General features: G+C 32.3%; 2 protein-coding genes across 3 annotated transcripts in view; one reads left to right on the top strand and one right to left on the bottom strand.

The window, feature by feature from the left end:
• Positions 1-15,015, bottom strand: part of LOC129798673 (exostosin-1) — a 94,895-nt gene that overhangs the window by 47,977 nt on the left and 31,903 nt on the right. For both annotated transcript variants that reach the window (XM_055841944.1, XM_055841943.1), the window contains exon 3: positions 8,581-8,733. In XM_055841944.1, coding sequence (XP_055697919.1) covers positions 8,581-8,733 — 153 coding nt within the window. The remainder of the gene's footprint in view (positions 1-8,580; positions 8,734-15,015) is intronic.
• Positions 325-7,818, top strand: LOC129798674 (uncharacterized). Its single transcript, XM_055841945.1, has 6 exons — positions 325-354; positions 2,940-5,573; positions 5,663-5,850; positions 6,200-6,400; positions 6,459-7,338; positions 7,405-7,818. Exons 5-6 carry the CDS (start codon positions 6,549-6,551, stop codon positions 7,668-7,670), a joined length of 1,056 nt encoding a protein of 351 aa, XP_055697920.1. The 5' UTR covers positions 325-354; positions 2,940-5,573; positions 5,663-5,850; positions 6,200-6,400; positions 6,459-6,548; the 3' UTR covers positions 7,671-7,818.

Here is a 15,015-nt window from a genome sequence, read left to right as displayed (position 1 = left end):
TAAAAACACATCTTTTTAGCTCTTTAAGCATATCTCACATAAGTTTAAATGCACAGTAAAAAATCGTGTAAAAAAAAATAACGTGTAATTTCCAAATTACCACTAAAAAAATTGTAAATTTTGATTTTTACCACTATTAAAATGGTAAATTTTGTGTAAAAAAAAATTCGTGTAAAACTTTTCCGCGTGTAATTTAAAAATGTAATTTTTACCATTATTTAAGTGTAATAGTGTCACTAAAAAAGTGGAAAATATTACACAGCGTGTAATAATTTGAAACATGTAATGAAAATGTGTAAAAATGGCAGCCATTTTCTTTTTTGGATGCAGAGAGCAGGGAGCGTACAGAAATAGGTGAGTACAATTTTTGATTTTTCTTCCCTTTTTCGATGATAATGTTATCAATATTTGGCAAATATCTCTAGATACCATTAATATGTCTTCAAGAAATGCTGAATTTCAAGAAACATATGATGTGGAAACCGATAAAAACCAAAAATAAGAATTGCCATAACCTAATTTTGCTTCTTGTTTCTTTTGGCAATTTTCTTCAGTTCCTTTGTCTTTAGGGCATTTCCTGTACTCTGAGGGCCTCTATGCCAATCCCTGTAGCCATCTCTAAAAGATTTTATAAGATCCCAAAATAATTTTGACAAAAAAATCCCGTTCAAAAAGTCAGTCTGCTAACTCGCGTCTATTTGATTGTCATGATCATATTACTTGATTTACTTGTACATGGGGTGCTCCTCGGTCTTCAGAGGCCCTAATATGCAACCCTCAACGTGATCCTCAGAAAATTTAGGAAGATTTCGAAGTAACCTTGTGTAAAATTTTCATATTTGTTTCGCAAGTGCAAATCTTTAGACGCGTGGATGTTTCACTCCCGGAATGTGCGAATACTCTTCAGTGTCTGGCCCATGGGGCGCTTCTCGGTCTTCAGAGGCCCTAATATTCAACCCTCAACGTGATCCTCAGAAAATTTAGGAAGATTTCGAAGTAACCTTGTGTAAAATTTTCATATTTGTTTCGCAAGTGCAAATCTTTAGACGCGTGGATGTTTCACTCCCGGAATGTGCGAATACTCTTCAGTGTCTGGCCCATGGGGCGCTTCTCGGTCTTCAGAGGCCCTAATATTCAACCCTCAACGTGATCATCTAAAGATTCAGGAAGATTTCAAAGTAACCTTGTGTAAAATTTTCATATTTGTTTCGCAAGTGCAAATCTTTAGACGTGTGAATGTTTCACTCCCGGAATGTGCGAATACTCTTCAGTGTCTGGCCCATGGGGCGCTCCTTGGTGTTCAGTGGTTCTAATAAGCAACCCTCAACGTGATCCTCTAAAGATTCAGGAAGATTTCAAAGTAACCTTGTGTAAAATTTTCATATTTGTTTCGCAAGTGCAAATCTTTAGACGTGTGAATGTTTCACTCCCGGAATGTGCGAATACTCTTCAGTGTCTGGCCCATGGGGCGCTCCTCGGTCTTCAGAGGCCCTAATATGCAACCCTCAACGTGATCCTCAGAAAATTTAGGAAGATTTCGAAGTAACCTTGTGTAAAATTTTCATATTTGTTTCGCAAGTGCAAATCTTTAGACGCGTGGATGTTTCACTCCCGGAATGTGCGAATACTCTTCAGTGTCTGGCCCATGGGGCGCTTCTCGGTCTTCAGAGGCCCTAATATTCAACCCTCAACGTGATCATCTAAAGATTCAGGAAGATTTCAAAGTAACCTTGTGTAAAATTTTCATATTTGTTTCGCAAGTGCAAATCTTTAGACGTGTGAATGTTTCACTCCCGGAATGTGCGAATACTCTTCAGTGTCTGGCCCATGGGGCGCTCCTTGGTGTTCAGTGGTTCTAATAAGCAACCCTCAACGTGATCCTCTAAAGATTCAGGAAGATTTCAAAGTAACCTTGTGTAAAATTTTCATATTTGTTTCGCAAGTGCAAATCTTTAGACGTGTGAATGTTTCACTCCCGGAATGTGCGAATACTCTTCAGTGTCTGGCCCATGGGGCGCTCCTCGGTCTTCAGAGGCCCTAATATGCAACCCTCAACGTGATCCTCAGAAAATTTAGGAAGATTTCGAAGTAACCTTGTGTAAAATTTTCATATTTGTTTCGCAAGTGCAAATCTTTAGACGCGTGGATGTTTCACTCCCGGAATGTGCGAATACTCTTCAGTGTCTGGCCCATGGGGCGCTTCTCGGTCTTCAGAGGCCCTAATATTCAACCCTCAACGTGATCATCTAAAGATTCAGGAAGATTTCAAAGTAACCTTGTGTAAAATTTTCATATTTGTTTCGCAAGTGCAAATCTTTAGACGTGTGAATGTTTCACTCCCGGAATGTGCGAATACTCTTCAGTGTCTGGCCCATGGGGCGCTCCTTGGTGTTCAGTGGTTCTAATAAGCAACCCTCAACGTGATCCTCAGAAGAATTCTCTTTAGTGTCTGGCCCATGGGGCGTTTCTCGGTATTCAGAGTCTCTAATAAACAACCCTCAACGTGATCCTCTGAAGATTCAGGAAGATTTCGAAGTAACCTTGTGTAAAATTTTCATATTTGTTTCGCAAGTGCAAATCTTTAGACGCGCGGGTTTTTCACTCAAGGAATGTGTGAACTTCCTGTAGTGTCTTGCCCATGAGGCGCTCCTCGGCCTTTAACAGCGTTCCACCCCGTGATTGTCAAGAGATCAAGTAAAACTTTGAAGAGATTCTTTTTTCAAAATTTCCTTTTTTTTGCGAAGTGTATCAGAATACACGAATATTTTATTCCCGGAATAGGTGAATTTTCTGAATTATCTTCCATGGAGCACTTCTACATCTTCATCGATTGCTATTTTTGAATATGATACCAATATATTTTCTATAAAATCTATCTTTCTATAACATCTAATTCTTAAAAATTCTATTTAAGTTTTTTTAAAATTTCTATTTAACAGGTGAAATGTCTGATGAATATGTATGTAATATTCAATCTTGCTTAAAAGTCTTCACAACACGGCGTAGGCTCGCAAACCACCAATACAGAATTCACCCAAACAAAGACTTATTTGTCAGAAATTTACATGAATCATTTCAATGTGAAATTTGTAACAAGAAATTTTCAAGACGTAAAATAATATTACACGTGACATTCCATTTAAAAAGAAAACAAGGACTAAAATGTCCTTTTTATAATGAGTGTGGCAGATATACTTGTTTTAAAAGTATTAATGTTTTCAGAGTCCATATTGTAAGAAATCATAAAACGTTGACAAAAACTCAAACCGAAAATCTCACAACATCTTGTCTGTTATCAGAGTCTTATGAAGTCGTTCCCAATTCCGACTTTACAGAAAATACCGCAACTACATCTCAGGAGGATGATAACTCAAACATAAGAGAGTTTTTTGATTCTTTCGTTTCGCTACAAATGCAGTTACACATACCATCAACTTCATTCAATGCAATAATTAATTCCTTCTCCACAGTATATGAGTTAGACGAACATCAAAAAATTGAGAAACTTGAGAAGACATTGATAGAACACGGTTTGAATACACACCAAATTGAACAGATATGTAAAAGCTTCAAATCTGAAAAGACTTTGTTTAAAAAATTATTCCATTCGGATTCAGGGTTATTACGAAGTGCATATTCTCGAAACAAGGAACTTTCAAAGAGTGACTTTCTCGTACAACCACAAGAAGTGTTTTTAGGCGCACGTGAGGATGGAAGTACTGCTACCTATATTTACATACCAATTCTAGAATTATTGTCCACTTTGTTTAAAAACACTTCCTTTCGAAGTGAATATTTTTCATCTAAAAACACGAAAGATTCCTATTATCTTGACTTAAACGATGGTGAAATATGCAGATCAAACGCTTTTTGGGATCCTGCTTTAAAAAATATTCAACTTTTAGTGTATCAGGATGCTTTCGAAGTATGTGCTCCTTTGAAAAGTGCAAAAACAAAACACAAGTTGGTAGGCGTCTATATGTCTGTGGGAAATGTCCACAGATCGCACCGGGCAAAAATTAATAATTTACACTTGGTAGCTCTTTGCAAAGAGTCTGATTTTAAATATTTTAAATCGAACAAAATTTTTGAAAAACTCGTACACGATATCAGAGTTTTAGAAATCGATGGAATAAATGTTGAACATGAGGAGCAAAGCAATAATATGAAGGGTTCTATATTCGCAATCTTAGGAGACAACTTGGGTAGCCATCAAGTTGGTGGATATGTAGAAAATTTTTCTACATCAATCTATTTTTGCAGATACTGCTATGTGACAAGATCTCAATTCACCTCAAATCCGCATGTAATAGCTCCATTAAGAACAAAGAACTCACATATAAAGGACTTAAATGAATTAACAACGAATAAATTAAATAATGTTAGAGGAGTTAAATTTGAAACAATTTTTAATGAACTAAAGTATTATAATATTAATTCACCTGGCATGCCCCCGTGTATTGCCCACGATTTATTCGAAGGAATTATTGGTTACGACATCTTGCTCATTTTTAAATATGCCGTTGCAGAAAACTGGGTAACATTCAAAAACATTTCTTACAGCATCAAATATTATTTTAAAATCTTAAACATGAATGCTTCAATTTCCATAACGCCTAACTTTTCAAAGATTTCCGGTCGAGCATATGATATTTGGTCCTTAATCCAAATATTGCCGTTCATATTCTCACCACTTCATTCTAAAGTAGATTTTTCCTCTGACCCATACATTAAAATGATAATGACTTTGAAATATTTGGTTGATATTCTTGTTGCTCCACAAATATCTGAAGCTCAAAGAGGAGAATTAAAATTCTATGTTGCGGAGTACATAGAGTACAGGCATAATTTGTTTTCGGAGCCTCTTAAACCAAAACACCACTATTTGAATCATTATACATATCTGATCAGACAGTTTGGTCCTTTAACTTCATTTTGGACTCTGAGGTTTGAGAGCAAACACAAATATTTTAAGGATTGTGTAACTTCGGCTCGCAATTATATAAACGTTGCCAAATTGTGCGCTGAGAAACACCAAAGGCATCAGTCTATATGGCTTAGTGATAACATGTGGAATAATACAGTGCAAGTTCTTACAAGGAAAAACGTTATTAACCTCTTAGATTGTGAAGAAATTTTATTGCGAAATGCGAAAATTAACTCTGACAACGTATTTTTTACAAAATCGCTCACATTTCAAGGTATCACATTAAAAACCGAACAATATATTTTTCATAGCAGAGATTCATTTGGAGAAGCATATGTTATGAGAATTGATTTATTAGTTGTTTTGAAAACATTTGATGATTTCTTACTTATTGGAACGAAATTCAAAATATTTGAAAACCACGAAAATGGGTTAATATATTTAGAAGACGATCTTGGAAAAGTAATAAGAAAAATGACAGAGATTATTGATTTATCTCCCTTAAAACCTATCACAATTCATGGAATTAAATCACAAATTCTTTTTTCTAAGCATCGTTTGCCAAAATAATAAAGTCAAATAAGTTTTTGTTAAAGATTTTAAGCTTGGTGGATATTTTTTGAGAGGAGCCAGAGAATCGTAGAATGTAAATGTAAACCAATATGAAGTGGTTCAAAGTTTTCAATTACAACCATACCATTAAGAAAATATTGAAGTCAAAACCGACTATAACAGATCTTCTCAATGCTGCAAGCAACAAGTTTGGAAAAAGCTTCATTTCCCTTGTGCTTGGAGCCTGTGGAACACTGATCGAAGATGATGATTTCCTGGAACAAGTACAAACAAACGAGATTTTGATTGCATTACAAGAAGGAGAAAACTGGATCTCGCCCGAAATCTTTGAGCCTTCATCTTCATCTCAAGTAATATTCTTTTAAATATATATATTCGCATTTTATTTTTGCCGGTCAAGAAACACAATTTGTTACAGAGCAATTTTCAGAGTACGCAAATAAACTTTTGTTTCTCCATTATAAATTATTTTACACTAAAATATATCAAAATCTTTAGAAAACGAATAATTCATGTTTGGTCACATTAAAATTTCCTTCCATAGTTGTTAACTCTGAACTTTGCCTTTAAGATAAATTGTTATTACTGTATTTTTATTTTCAACTTAAATGAATTCCTTTTATTAAAAAAAAATTGCGAAGGAAAGGTTTCTTGATGAGAAAGCATTTTTTATTTTTTGTCATTGATTTAAATTTACAGACTCAAGTTACACCTAGTATCACAAATGTAAACGGAAATGAAGGGAATAATTCAGTCGTTATTCCAACGCTTGAGAATTTTCTGGAACTGTCAGGAATTCATCCATTTGCCGACGCGCAACCACCTGGAACTGTCCCTACTTTGAGGAATCCAGAAGTACCACCAAATGATACAGAAAGTGCAGAGGAACTACTGGTAAATGTAAGTTTAATTTCAAATTAGTTTCACTTATTACATTACGGATTTTTCTTAATTATAGACTCCATCATCTCTAACTTCTGCACAAACAAAGAAAGCCATTCGTGAATCATTCAAGAATTTTGAAAATATCAAAATTCCGTATGATCAGATGGAAAAAAATATAAGAGATGCACTTAAAGGGAAACAAAAGCTGCCTCCAAATCAGATGGCGACAGTTGTGAAGAAAGTGGTTCTGGAGATACGGAAATCCGGAGTTTATATACCAATAAAAGTATTTGATTTTGCCGCCGCCCAAATGTGCAGGGAATACCCTGACACATTTGAGGAGCGTGATGACGATGGAGCTTTGATTGGTGGAGGATTCTTCGGACTCTCTGAAAAAATGAGGAACCACAACATCTATCTTAACCGTCCTCATGTTAATAAATTCCAAGACCAAAATCTACACAAAGAAGTCAAGAAATTAAGAAAAAATGTGAATCTATGCTCAGGAAATATCAACAATGCCCCTGAACTAAACGAAGAATTCGGCCTGGAGCGTGATGACATCAACAAGGGAGAATTATCAATTCCAGAGATTGTGAAAAAATGGCCTAATTTACAAACCTTCGATGGAATTTGTCGTCACTTTGCGGCAACGACAGGCTGCGATATATCACAATTGGGAAACATAATGCAGGAAAAACGAAACATTATTGCTAAAGCGTGCCTTCCAAATCGGTCAGCAAATATTCTAAGGGAGCACAACAGCACAAATCAGGAAAATCCTGACCAGGAAAATTCTCTACCTGCACCAGAACCACCAGAAACATCCCGTGAACTTCAAAATGACGCAAAAATAATTTTGAAGATTATTGCTGATTACTTCAAAGAAAAGATTGAAGCAATATTCGGAAATCAAACAACCAATACCGATGATTTCCTTATTCGAGAAAATGGTAAAATAGATTGAAAGCTAAAATAATATTTAAGTGTAATTAATTTTGTTTTGTTTTTATTTTCAGATGCACCACCGAAGTTCTCTATAATATACAGAAACATTGTTCTACATGAAACAAATTCGTGGTGGGAGGCTTTCACAATGTATTTTGCAGATATTTACATATTCTGCAAACTTTATCCCGTGGAAGCTTCCCAGACACTGGAATTTGTACAGCGGTACATTTTAAAAATAAATCCAGAAGGCACAAAATCAAAAAAAAGATGTATTAAAACGTGCAATTTAAAAGTATTAAGTCTTATCAGAAAAATTAAGAATATTTCATCTTAGTTGATTTCACATCAGTGAATGCCACATTCCCAAGGTTTATTCAAAATATATTTTTTGAATTCCTGATTTTTTTGGTTGAACCAAGAAACTATGCCTCTATCATTGCATGTAAATTAAATGAAGTAAATAAAAAATTACTATATTGAAATTACATGTTTTTTAAAATTACAATCCCAATTTTACATTCCTGAAAAATTACACGTTTCTGATTACATTCCCAAAAATACACATTTGAAAAATTACACGTTCATAATTACACATTTGAAAAATTACATGCACAAAATTACGTGATAGAAAATATTACACGTCGAAGATTACACGTTTTAAAAATTACACTTTTCCCAGAATTACCACTATAATAGAGATGTCAAAAATTACCTACTATTATAGTGGTACTTATTTTTTACTGTGTGTGTTTTTTTTTCTAAAGAGTTTCCTTTTCTTTTCCGTGCTTTCATAGGAAAATGTCAAAAGAAAAACATCTTCCAAACACGTTTCATCCAAGTGAGTGTCATTACAACTTTTCAAGTAACTTCTTATAGTGTTGCACGTCATTTCGCATTTCTAATATTCTCCCTCAATTTCTTCAGCTGCATTTCCTTTAGAGAGCAAAGTATATGTAAAAGTACTTTGCACATTATGTAAAGTGTTAAGGCTAATCTTTAATGGTTTACGTGAGTCATATGTTAAGCAAGGAAAGTACAAATTCCAGCTGAATTACATTAATGTGTGTTAGAGTCGTTCATTGAATATTTAAAAAGTCTCCCGACAAAATGATGCGCAATATTCGTACCAAGAAATGATACCACCAAAAACCTATTTGTCTCATTGATGTATTATTTTATAGGTGTTTTTTTTATGTTGATATTAAAAATAAAATGAATGAGAATTTAAAAATAAAATGAATTACCTGTCGTATTCTCGATTATCCTCATCACAGCGAGCGTCTTGCAATTCGCGCCAACTTTTGCCATGACGACATGTCGTGACCAACACCAAATCCCTGGCATTATGCAAGTGAAATAGTGAATTTCTCGTTTCGGAACCAATTCCATGGACGTATCTAAAAAAAAAATATTGAGAAAAATCATGAATTTTAATTAGTTTGTGGAAGAAATTAAGTCTTAGATTAGTTCTTTTTTTTACTCGAATTCAAGAAAGCAATCAATTGAAAAATTCTGAATTTAAATAGTGATAAGAAAAATTAAAAAATAAGTTTCGCTGCTTAACCGCCTGGCAGTAAGTTTAGACCCTAAAGGATAAGAGATAATGACTAATACGGGCTTTAGACTTAAGGTTTAGCCATATATGGCTTATTTACTCTAATTTCTTATCATACAGAGTTTCTTGAAATATTCAGAATTGAATTATTAAAGATCTTAGATAAATCACCTATTAGGTTTTCAAAAAGCAATAAATCGCTCGCTATTTAAGATTTTGAGATCTTCGGGAACTTGATTAAACCTTTAGTCTGAAGACCGCTTTAGCGTATTCGAAGAATTAATCTTATGGTCTAGACACACTTATGACTTAAGCCGAGAGACGGCTTAGTGGAAAATGATGGAAATGCACTTTAACCATTATTCCAAGTCCATTATTATAACCAAGTCTGTCAAGGCCCTTAAAGTCGATCTTGATAACCCCTACAGAATAATTATGCATTTTATTTATCTTTTACAAATATTTATAAACCGTAGAAAACAAATATCAGGAGATATGGGAATTCAAAATTCCTTTTTATTGCATCGAAAATTTTCATTCACAAAAAACGAATAAAACTAACTCAAATGGATGTAAAATCAACCCTATATCGTTCTGACATTAAATGCGAGATATTTCTGATGAAACATTTTTAAGTGAACGGCGTTATCACACTTGCACATTAAAATTTTAATGTGATTCACATTAATTGTCGCTTGTGAGCGTCCAAATATGTTATTTGTGTCTTTGAGTCACTTAATATTTGGGGTTTTTCTATTTATTGATAAAGAAGTGGCCTTGGCCTGCAAAAATAAGTTTAAATTTACCTAAAGCATAAATATTTTTCACATTCAAAAATTAAAGAGAAAATCGCATTAATTTTTCGCATTAATGCTATAAATCAATTTATATCAAATTTTGCTGGCCAAGTCTACCTTTTTATCAACAAATAGATCAAATTTTGAATATAAAATTATTCAAACACACAAATAACACATTTGGACTCTCACCAGCGACAATTAATGTGAATCATATTAAAATTTTAATGTGCAAGTGTTATAACACAGTTACACTTCCATTTGATGTTTCATATGAATTTTACCAAACGAAAAATATCTTAACTGAAGTATATTCTTAACATTTAAGCATATACTTCAGTCGAGATGAAATTTTGCATCAAAAAAGAATAATAATATTCCTTGGAAATTACAAGGGGCCAACTCACTTTTTGGCGATTTTGAGGATTTAATGCACTCTGACAGAGAATTTAATAAAATTTCAGATGATATGAGTCAATAAATTTCGTTATTAGAAAAGTTTTTCAAAATTTTACTCTTTATGATTGCTTGCGCGGTTTTGTTTGAAGTCAATGGGCACAAAATAGATTTATCGTTCAAATTTTTGTGAAACAAGGGACTAACTCAAGCAAGTTGATCCCTTGTCATTCTAATTTCATGAAAATTTGCGCATCATTTAGAATGACAAAGAGCTAACTCATAAAAAAACATATTTTGAAAGGTAAAAATATGTATGTTTCGATGTTTATAACAATGCTCATACAAATAGAAAAGAATTAAATTATTTTTATTAACATACTTAATGGAGATAATTATTTATACAAAGTTGAATCTTTCATGCTGTCTCTTGAAAAATGGCTCAGATTGAGTTGGCCCCTTGTAATTTCCAAGGAGCGATATACTGTTATATGCTTAAGAACTCGAATTAAATTTTTATTTATTATGTTGAAAAAACATGAATGCGCGACCTAGGTAACCCCTTAAGTTCCCAGCACACCTTTTTGATCAGGAATATTTCTTTAAATCGAAATTCACATCTCTTTCTTTCTAAAACGTTATATACATGTCTGTCCCACTCTTTCATACTCTTCTTCTTCTTTTAAACATCACAACGTACCAAATTTGGGTGCCAAAGAATGGGACAGCCATATGCAAAATATTTAAGGAGGAAAAGGATGTCAATTTTGATTTCACGAAATTTTTTGATCTAAAAGTAGCCCAAAACTTATTAAAGTGACATTTCAAAATTAATTTTAATAGAAAAGTCGAACTTTTGAATTTTATCATGATGTGAAATAATTAACTACGGTAAAAATTCTCATTAAATTTTCCGTATTCAATATCGGTAAGTGGAATTGCATTTGTGAATTTGATGGTACATACATATATTGTGAATTTTATAAATCAGAAAATATTTGTGGAATGTCAGATTGCGGATGTCGAATGCACATATTTATTTGGCAGATAAAATTATATTCATATTTGAAATAATTAAACAGTAATTAAACCAAAAATGTGATATTCTAATTTAACAAAATAATTAAGCATGGAAAATTTGCACACATTTCACAGTTGGGGTGGTTTTACAATCAAAACATACTAATGCATGCATATTAGATAAGTTTATTTACATATAGGTTTATTTTATCAATATCCCATGAGTTTACAACTATTTGATATTGTTAATGGATTCAACAGTACCAACAGTTATCCATTACTTATTCATGGAATCTATGTATAATGTCTAAATTCAGTGTTATCTGACATAGACATAAATACTTCATCTTATACGCGGTAATTCTCTGCAAATATTACGGGATTTCGCTTTTTCTCCTATCCCAAAATAAAGTCCACCAATTCTGCAATGGAGCATTAGTCTATCAAATGTCCAATAACTTCCTTCCTTATTTTATATACTAAAATTAGACGAGCTCCGTGGGAGAATATTAAATTACAATTAAAGTGTATACCACCGTTGGGAGACTAATTGAGAAACAAAATTGATTTGCAAAAGCTTTAAATATAAATTACATAGACATCAAACGATTTTCTATAAAGTATTTATGTAAATTCATCGCAAAATACTCTGCTTTTAAATAATGTATACACACCCCATAGACCATCCATTATGCACATAACGAAATTCCAAACATTACGGTCGGTTAGAACATTGTAACATGTACAGCATATAGAATATGTCTAGTAATTGAGAAAAGTAATATGCCAGAATATACGCATAACCACCGCCGAACCTAATTAATATTAAAATGATGCATTCACTTGATGAAAATGTAATTTAAATGTGATAGATATTTCGAAAAATATGCCAAAAAAGAAAATTGTTTTACGAGAATAATTAAATATTCTCTTTTTTTGTTGTTGTAAACAAAGCATTGCGCAAAAATTAATAAGCGGAAGAATATTTGAACAAAATCAAATTTTATGTTAATTAATTCCATTTGAATTAATTAAGAAGATGTAATAGCATGCAAAAAAGCCTTTTAATACTTTATATTACATTATCTAGGGGAAAAGTATCAAATGAAAATTATAGATATAAACTTTATAAGATGAAAGACGTTATTATAAAATGTGAGGTTATGTTTAATCAAACACCAATGACAAAAGTTCTTAAAGCCAAGAAATTAAGAAACCAAGAAATAAAAAAAAGACGATATAATTACTTAATTTCTAGACTGTAACTTTTCTATGATCTTTTTGTCCAATTAGCTCAATGAAATCTATTTTAATTGTATTTAGCGTTTTTAGAGTGCTTCCCACTCGAAATATTCTGCACGTGCACGCTACAAAAGATCTTCCTGATGAAATTAGAGAATGAATTCCATTAAATAACGTCAAGAATAAATTTATTCTGTTGGGAAAATCAGAAAATTCTTGAATTATTTATGCCAAATTATTCAGTTCCATTGAATAATTTGTCAAGTGGTTAGCTTGGAAATGTGAGGTTAAGTTACACCTAACCTTATTTAATCAATGCAAGATTTAGGTGGTAGTAACTCAAAACAATCTGGAAATCTTACTGAATCTAGAAATGTCATTTGGTCAATGTATACTAAATATCATTCTATAGATTTTAGAATCTTTTAGTCAACTCTAACCTAGAAAACTTTTATAAGTTGTAATGAAAACTGTTCCAAATTTTTGGTCTCTTTTTGCTGAAACATTGACGTGTATATTAATGTAAATTAAAAGACAAGAACATGTACTGGGATACAAAAAGATCTACGAGTAATATTATGAATAAAAGGATATCTTATAGATCGTAATGACTCTCAAGGTTGGATATACCAATAATCTAGGGTAAATGTCCTAATTCAAAACCATTTCCAGACTCTTTAACTTCGACAGAAGATTCAACACATTAAGTTCATATTTTTCTGAAGAGAATTACATAAGTTTGCTCCTTGACTCTTCTAGAATGTTACTGTTTAGTGAAAATTCTTTAAATATAATTTGAAAACTTCTTAAATACAAGAAAAATACGCGAGTGTAAAATGCTTTCTGAAATGTAATATTTTTAATACGAATTGATTTTTTTGCTACTTTTTTATAAGTAGTGTTGCTTGGAAGCTTGTAGACACTCTATCGTCTTTATTTTCTCTAAATTATTTCTTAATACATTTTAAAATTAATAAAAATGTAGACATAGCATTTGCTGCCTATTCCGGCCACCTCCAATCTCATAGTTCCTTGCCCTTCCGGAATTCTCTAAAGTCTTTTTCAGATCATCTTGTTAGTGGAATCGACATTTTTTGTTATTTTTTGAATTGTATAATCTCTAGTGTGTGCAAAAACTAAAAATTCATGGAAATTCGAGTAACAAAAACTGTGGCCGAAATTGCAAGCTGGACGGAATTTTGCACACTTACCCTAAGCCTTCACAAAATTACAGAATTATTTTGAAAATAGTCATTGATGAAAAAGTTGGACTTTTGAGTAGTATACAGCTCGTGGAACATGCTAAGTTCTTCACACGATCGTTAGCGGTGCCATAATCGCCTTTTCGCGAAAGTTATAGCATTAAGTATTTTAATAATTCTTGAAAAAGGACCGCTAATGATGAAAACGTTGCGTGTTCTATAAGTATACAACTTGTAGAACATGCAAAGTTCTTCAAATGATCACTAATGGCGCTGTAGTCGCATTTTACAAAGTTATCTAGTCTTAAGAACCTACAAAATTCTTCACAAAATATTCAATAATGGAGAAGTCGTACTTTTTTCATTACTTTTGAGACCTTTGAAGAATATACAACTCTTACTGTGTTATCACACTTGAACATTAAAATTTTAATATTATTCACATTAATTGTCGCTGGTGAGAGTCCAAATATGTAATTTGTGTGTTTGAATCATTTTATATTCAAAATTTGATCTATTTGTTGATAAAAAGGTAGACTTGGCCCGCAAAATTTGATATAAAGTGATTTATAGCATTAATGCGAAAAATTAATGCGATTTTCTCTTTAATTTAATGTGAAAAATATTTATGCTTTAGGTAAATTTAAACTTATTTTTGCAGGCCAAGTCCACTTCTTTATCAATAAATAGAAAAACCCCAAATATTAAGTGACTCAAAGACACAAATAACATATTTGAACGCTCACAAGCGACAATTAATGTGAATCACATTAAAATTTTAATGTGCAAGTGTGATAACGCCGTTAGATCCTTGACACACTTACGACTTAAGCTGAGAGACGGATTAGTGGAAAATTATGGAAAAGTAGTATGTTCATTGTTTCGTATATAATTACGCTAAGCCGTCTCTCGGCTAATCCTCATGTCCGTCAAGGTCCTTACCGTGCTATCACACTAGGATTTTTTTCAATTTGTAAATTCAATTTAATTTTCAGATTAATTGTTCCTATGCATTATTTTGCAATAAAAATCATTTGAAATGACAGATTTTCGCTTATTTATTGATATAAACTAATACTTGGCCCACTAAAACATGTTTAAACATGCTAAAATAGCATAAATGTGGTTGCTCAATTAAATTTGAATTCAGCAAATTAAAATGTTAAAATTGCTCATAAATTTCAATTTTATTGCAGTTGAACAAGTAGTCTTTTGAAGAAAATTGTTCTTATTAAAGTTATTTACTCGTAATTAATAATTATTTGTGACCAAAAAAAAATAAGTACAGTGAGAATTTTCAAGTAAATTCTAGAAATCTTATAATACTCAATTGGCTCAATTAAATTTAAAATTAAATCGTGAAAATCCTAGTGTGATAGCACCGTTAAAACTTTAACCCTATAACGACGAGACACTTTTTCCGGACCGAAAATCAACAATAAAAATTTAACCAATAAACAAAATCAA

Source organism: Phlebotomus papatasi, chromosome 1, assembly GCF_024763615.1.
Source record: "Phlebotomus papatasi isolate M1 chromosome 1, Ppap_2.1, whole genome shotgun sequence".
NCBI lineage: Eukaryota > Metazoa > Arthropoda > Insecta > Diptera > Psychodidae > Phlebotomus > Phlebotomus papatasi.
Note: the sequence above shows the minus strand (reverse complement) of the source record. Positions and strands in the feature narration are given on the sequence as shown.

Bases quoted from the DNA above. Each gene is read 5' to 3' on its own strand.
- LOC129798674 (XM_055841945.1), top strand. From the start codon at position 6,549: ATGGAAAAAAATATAAGAGATGCACTTAAAGGGAAACAAAAGCTGCCT. The intron at 7,339-7,404 runs GTAAAATAGATT...TTTTATTTTCAG, and splicing joins TTTCCTTATTCGAGAAAATG to ATGCACCACCGAAGTTCTCT.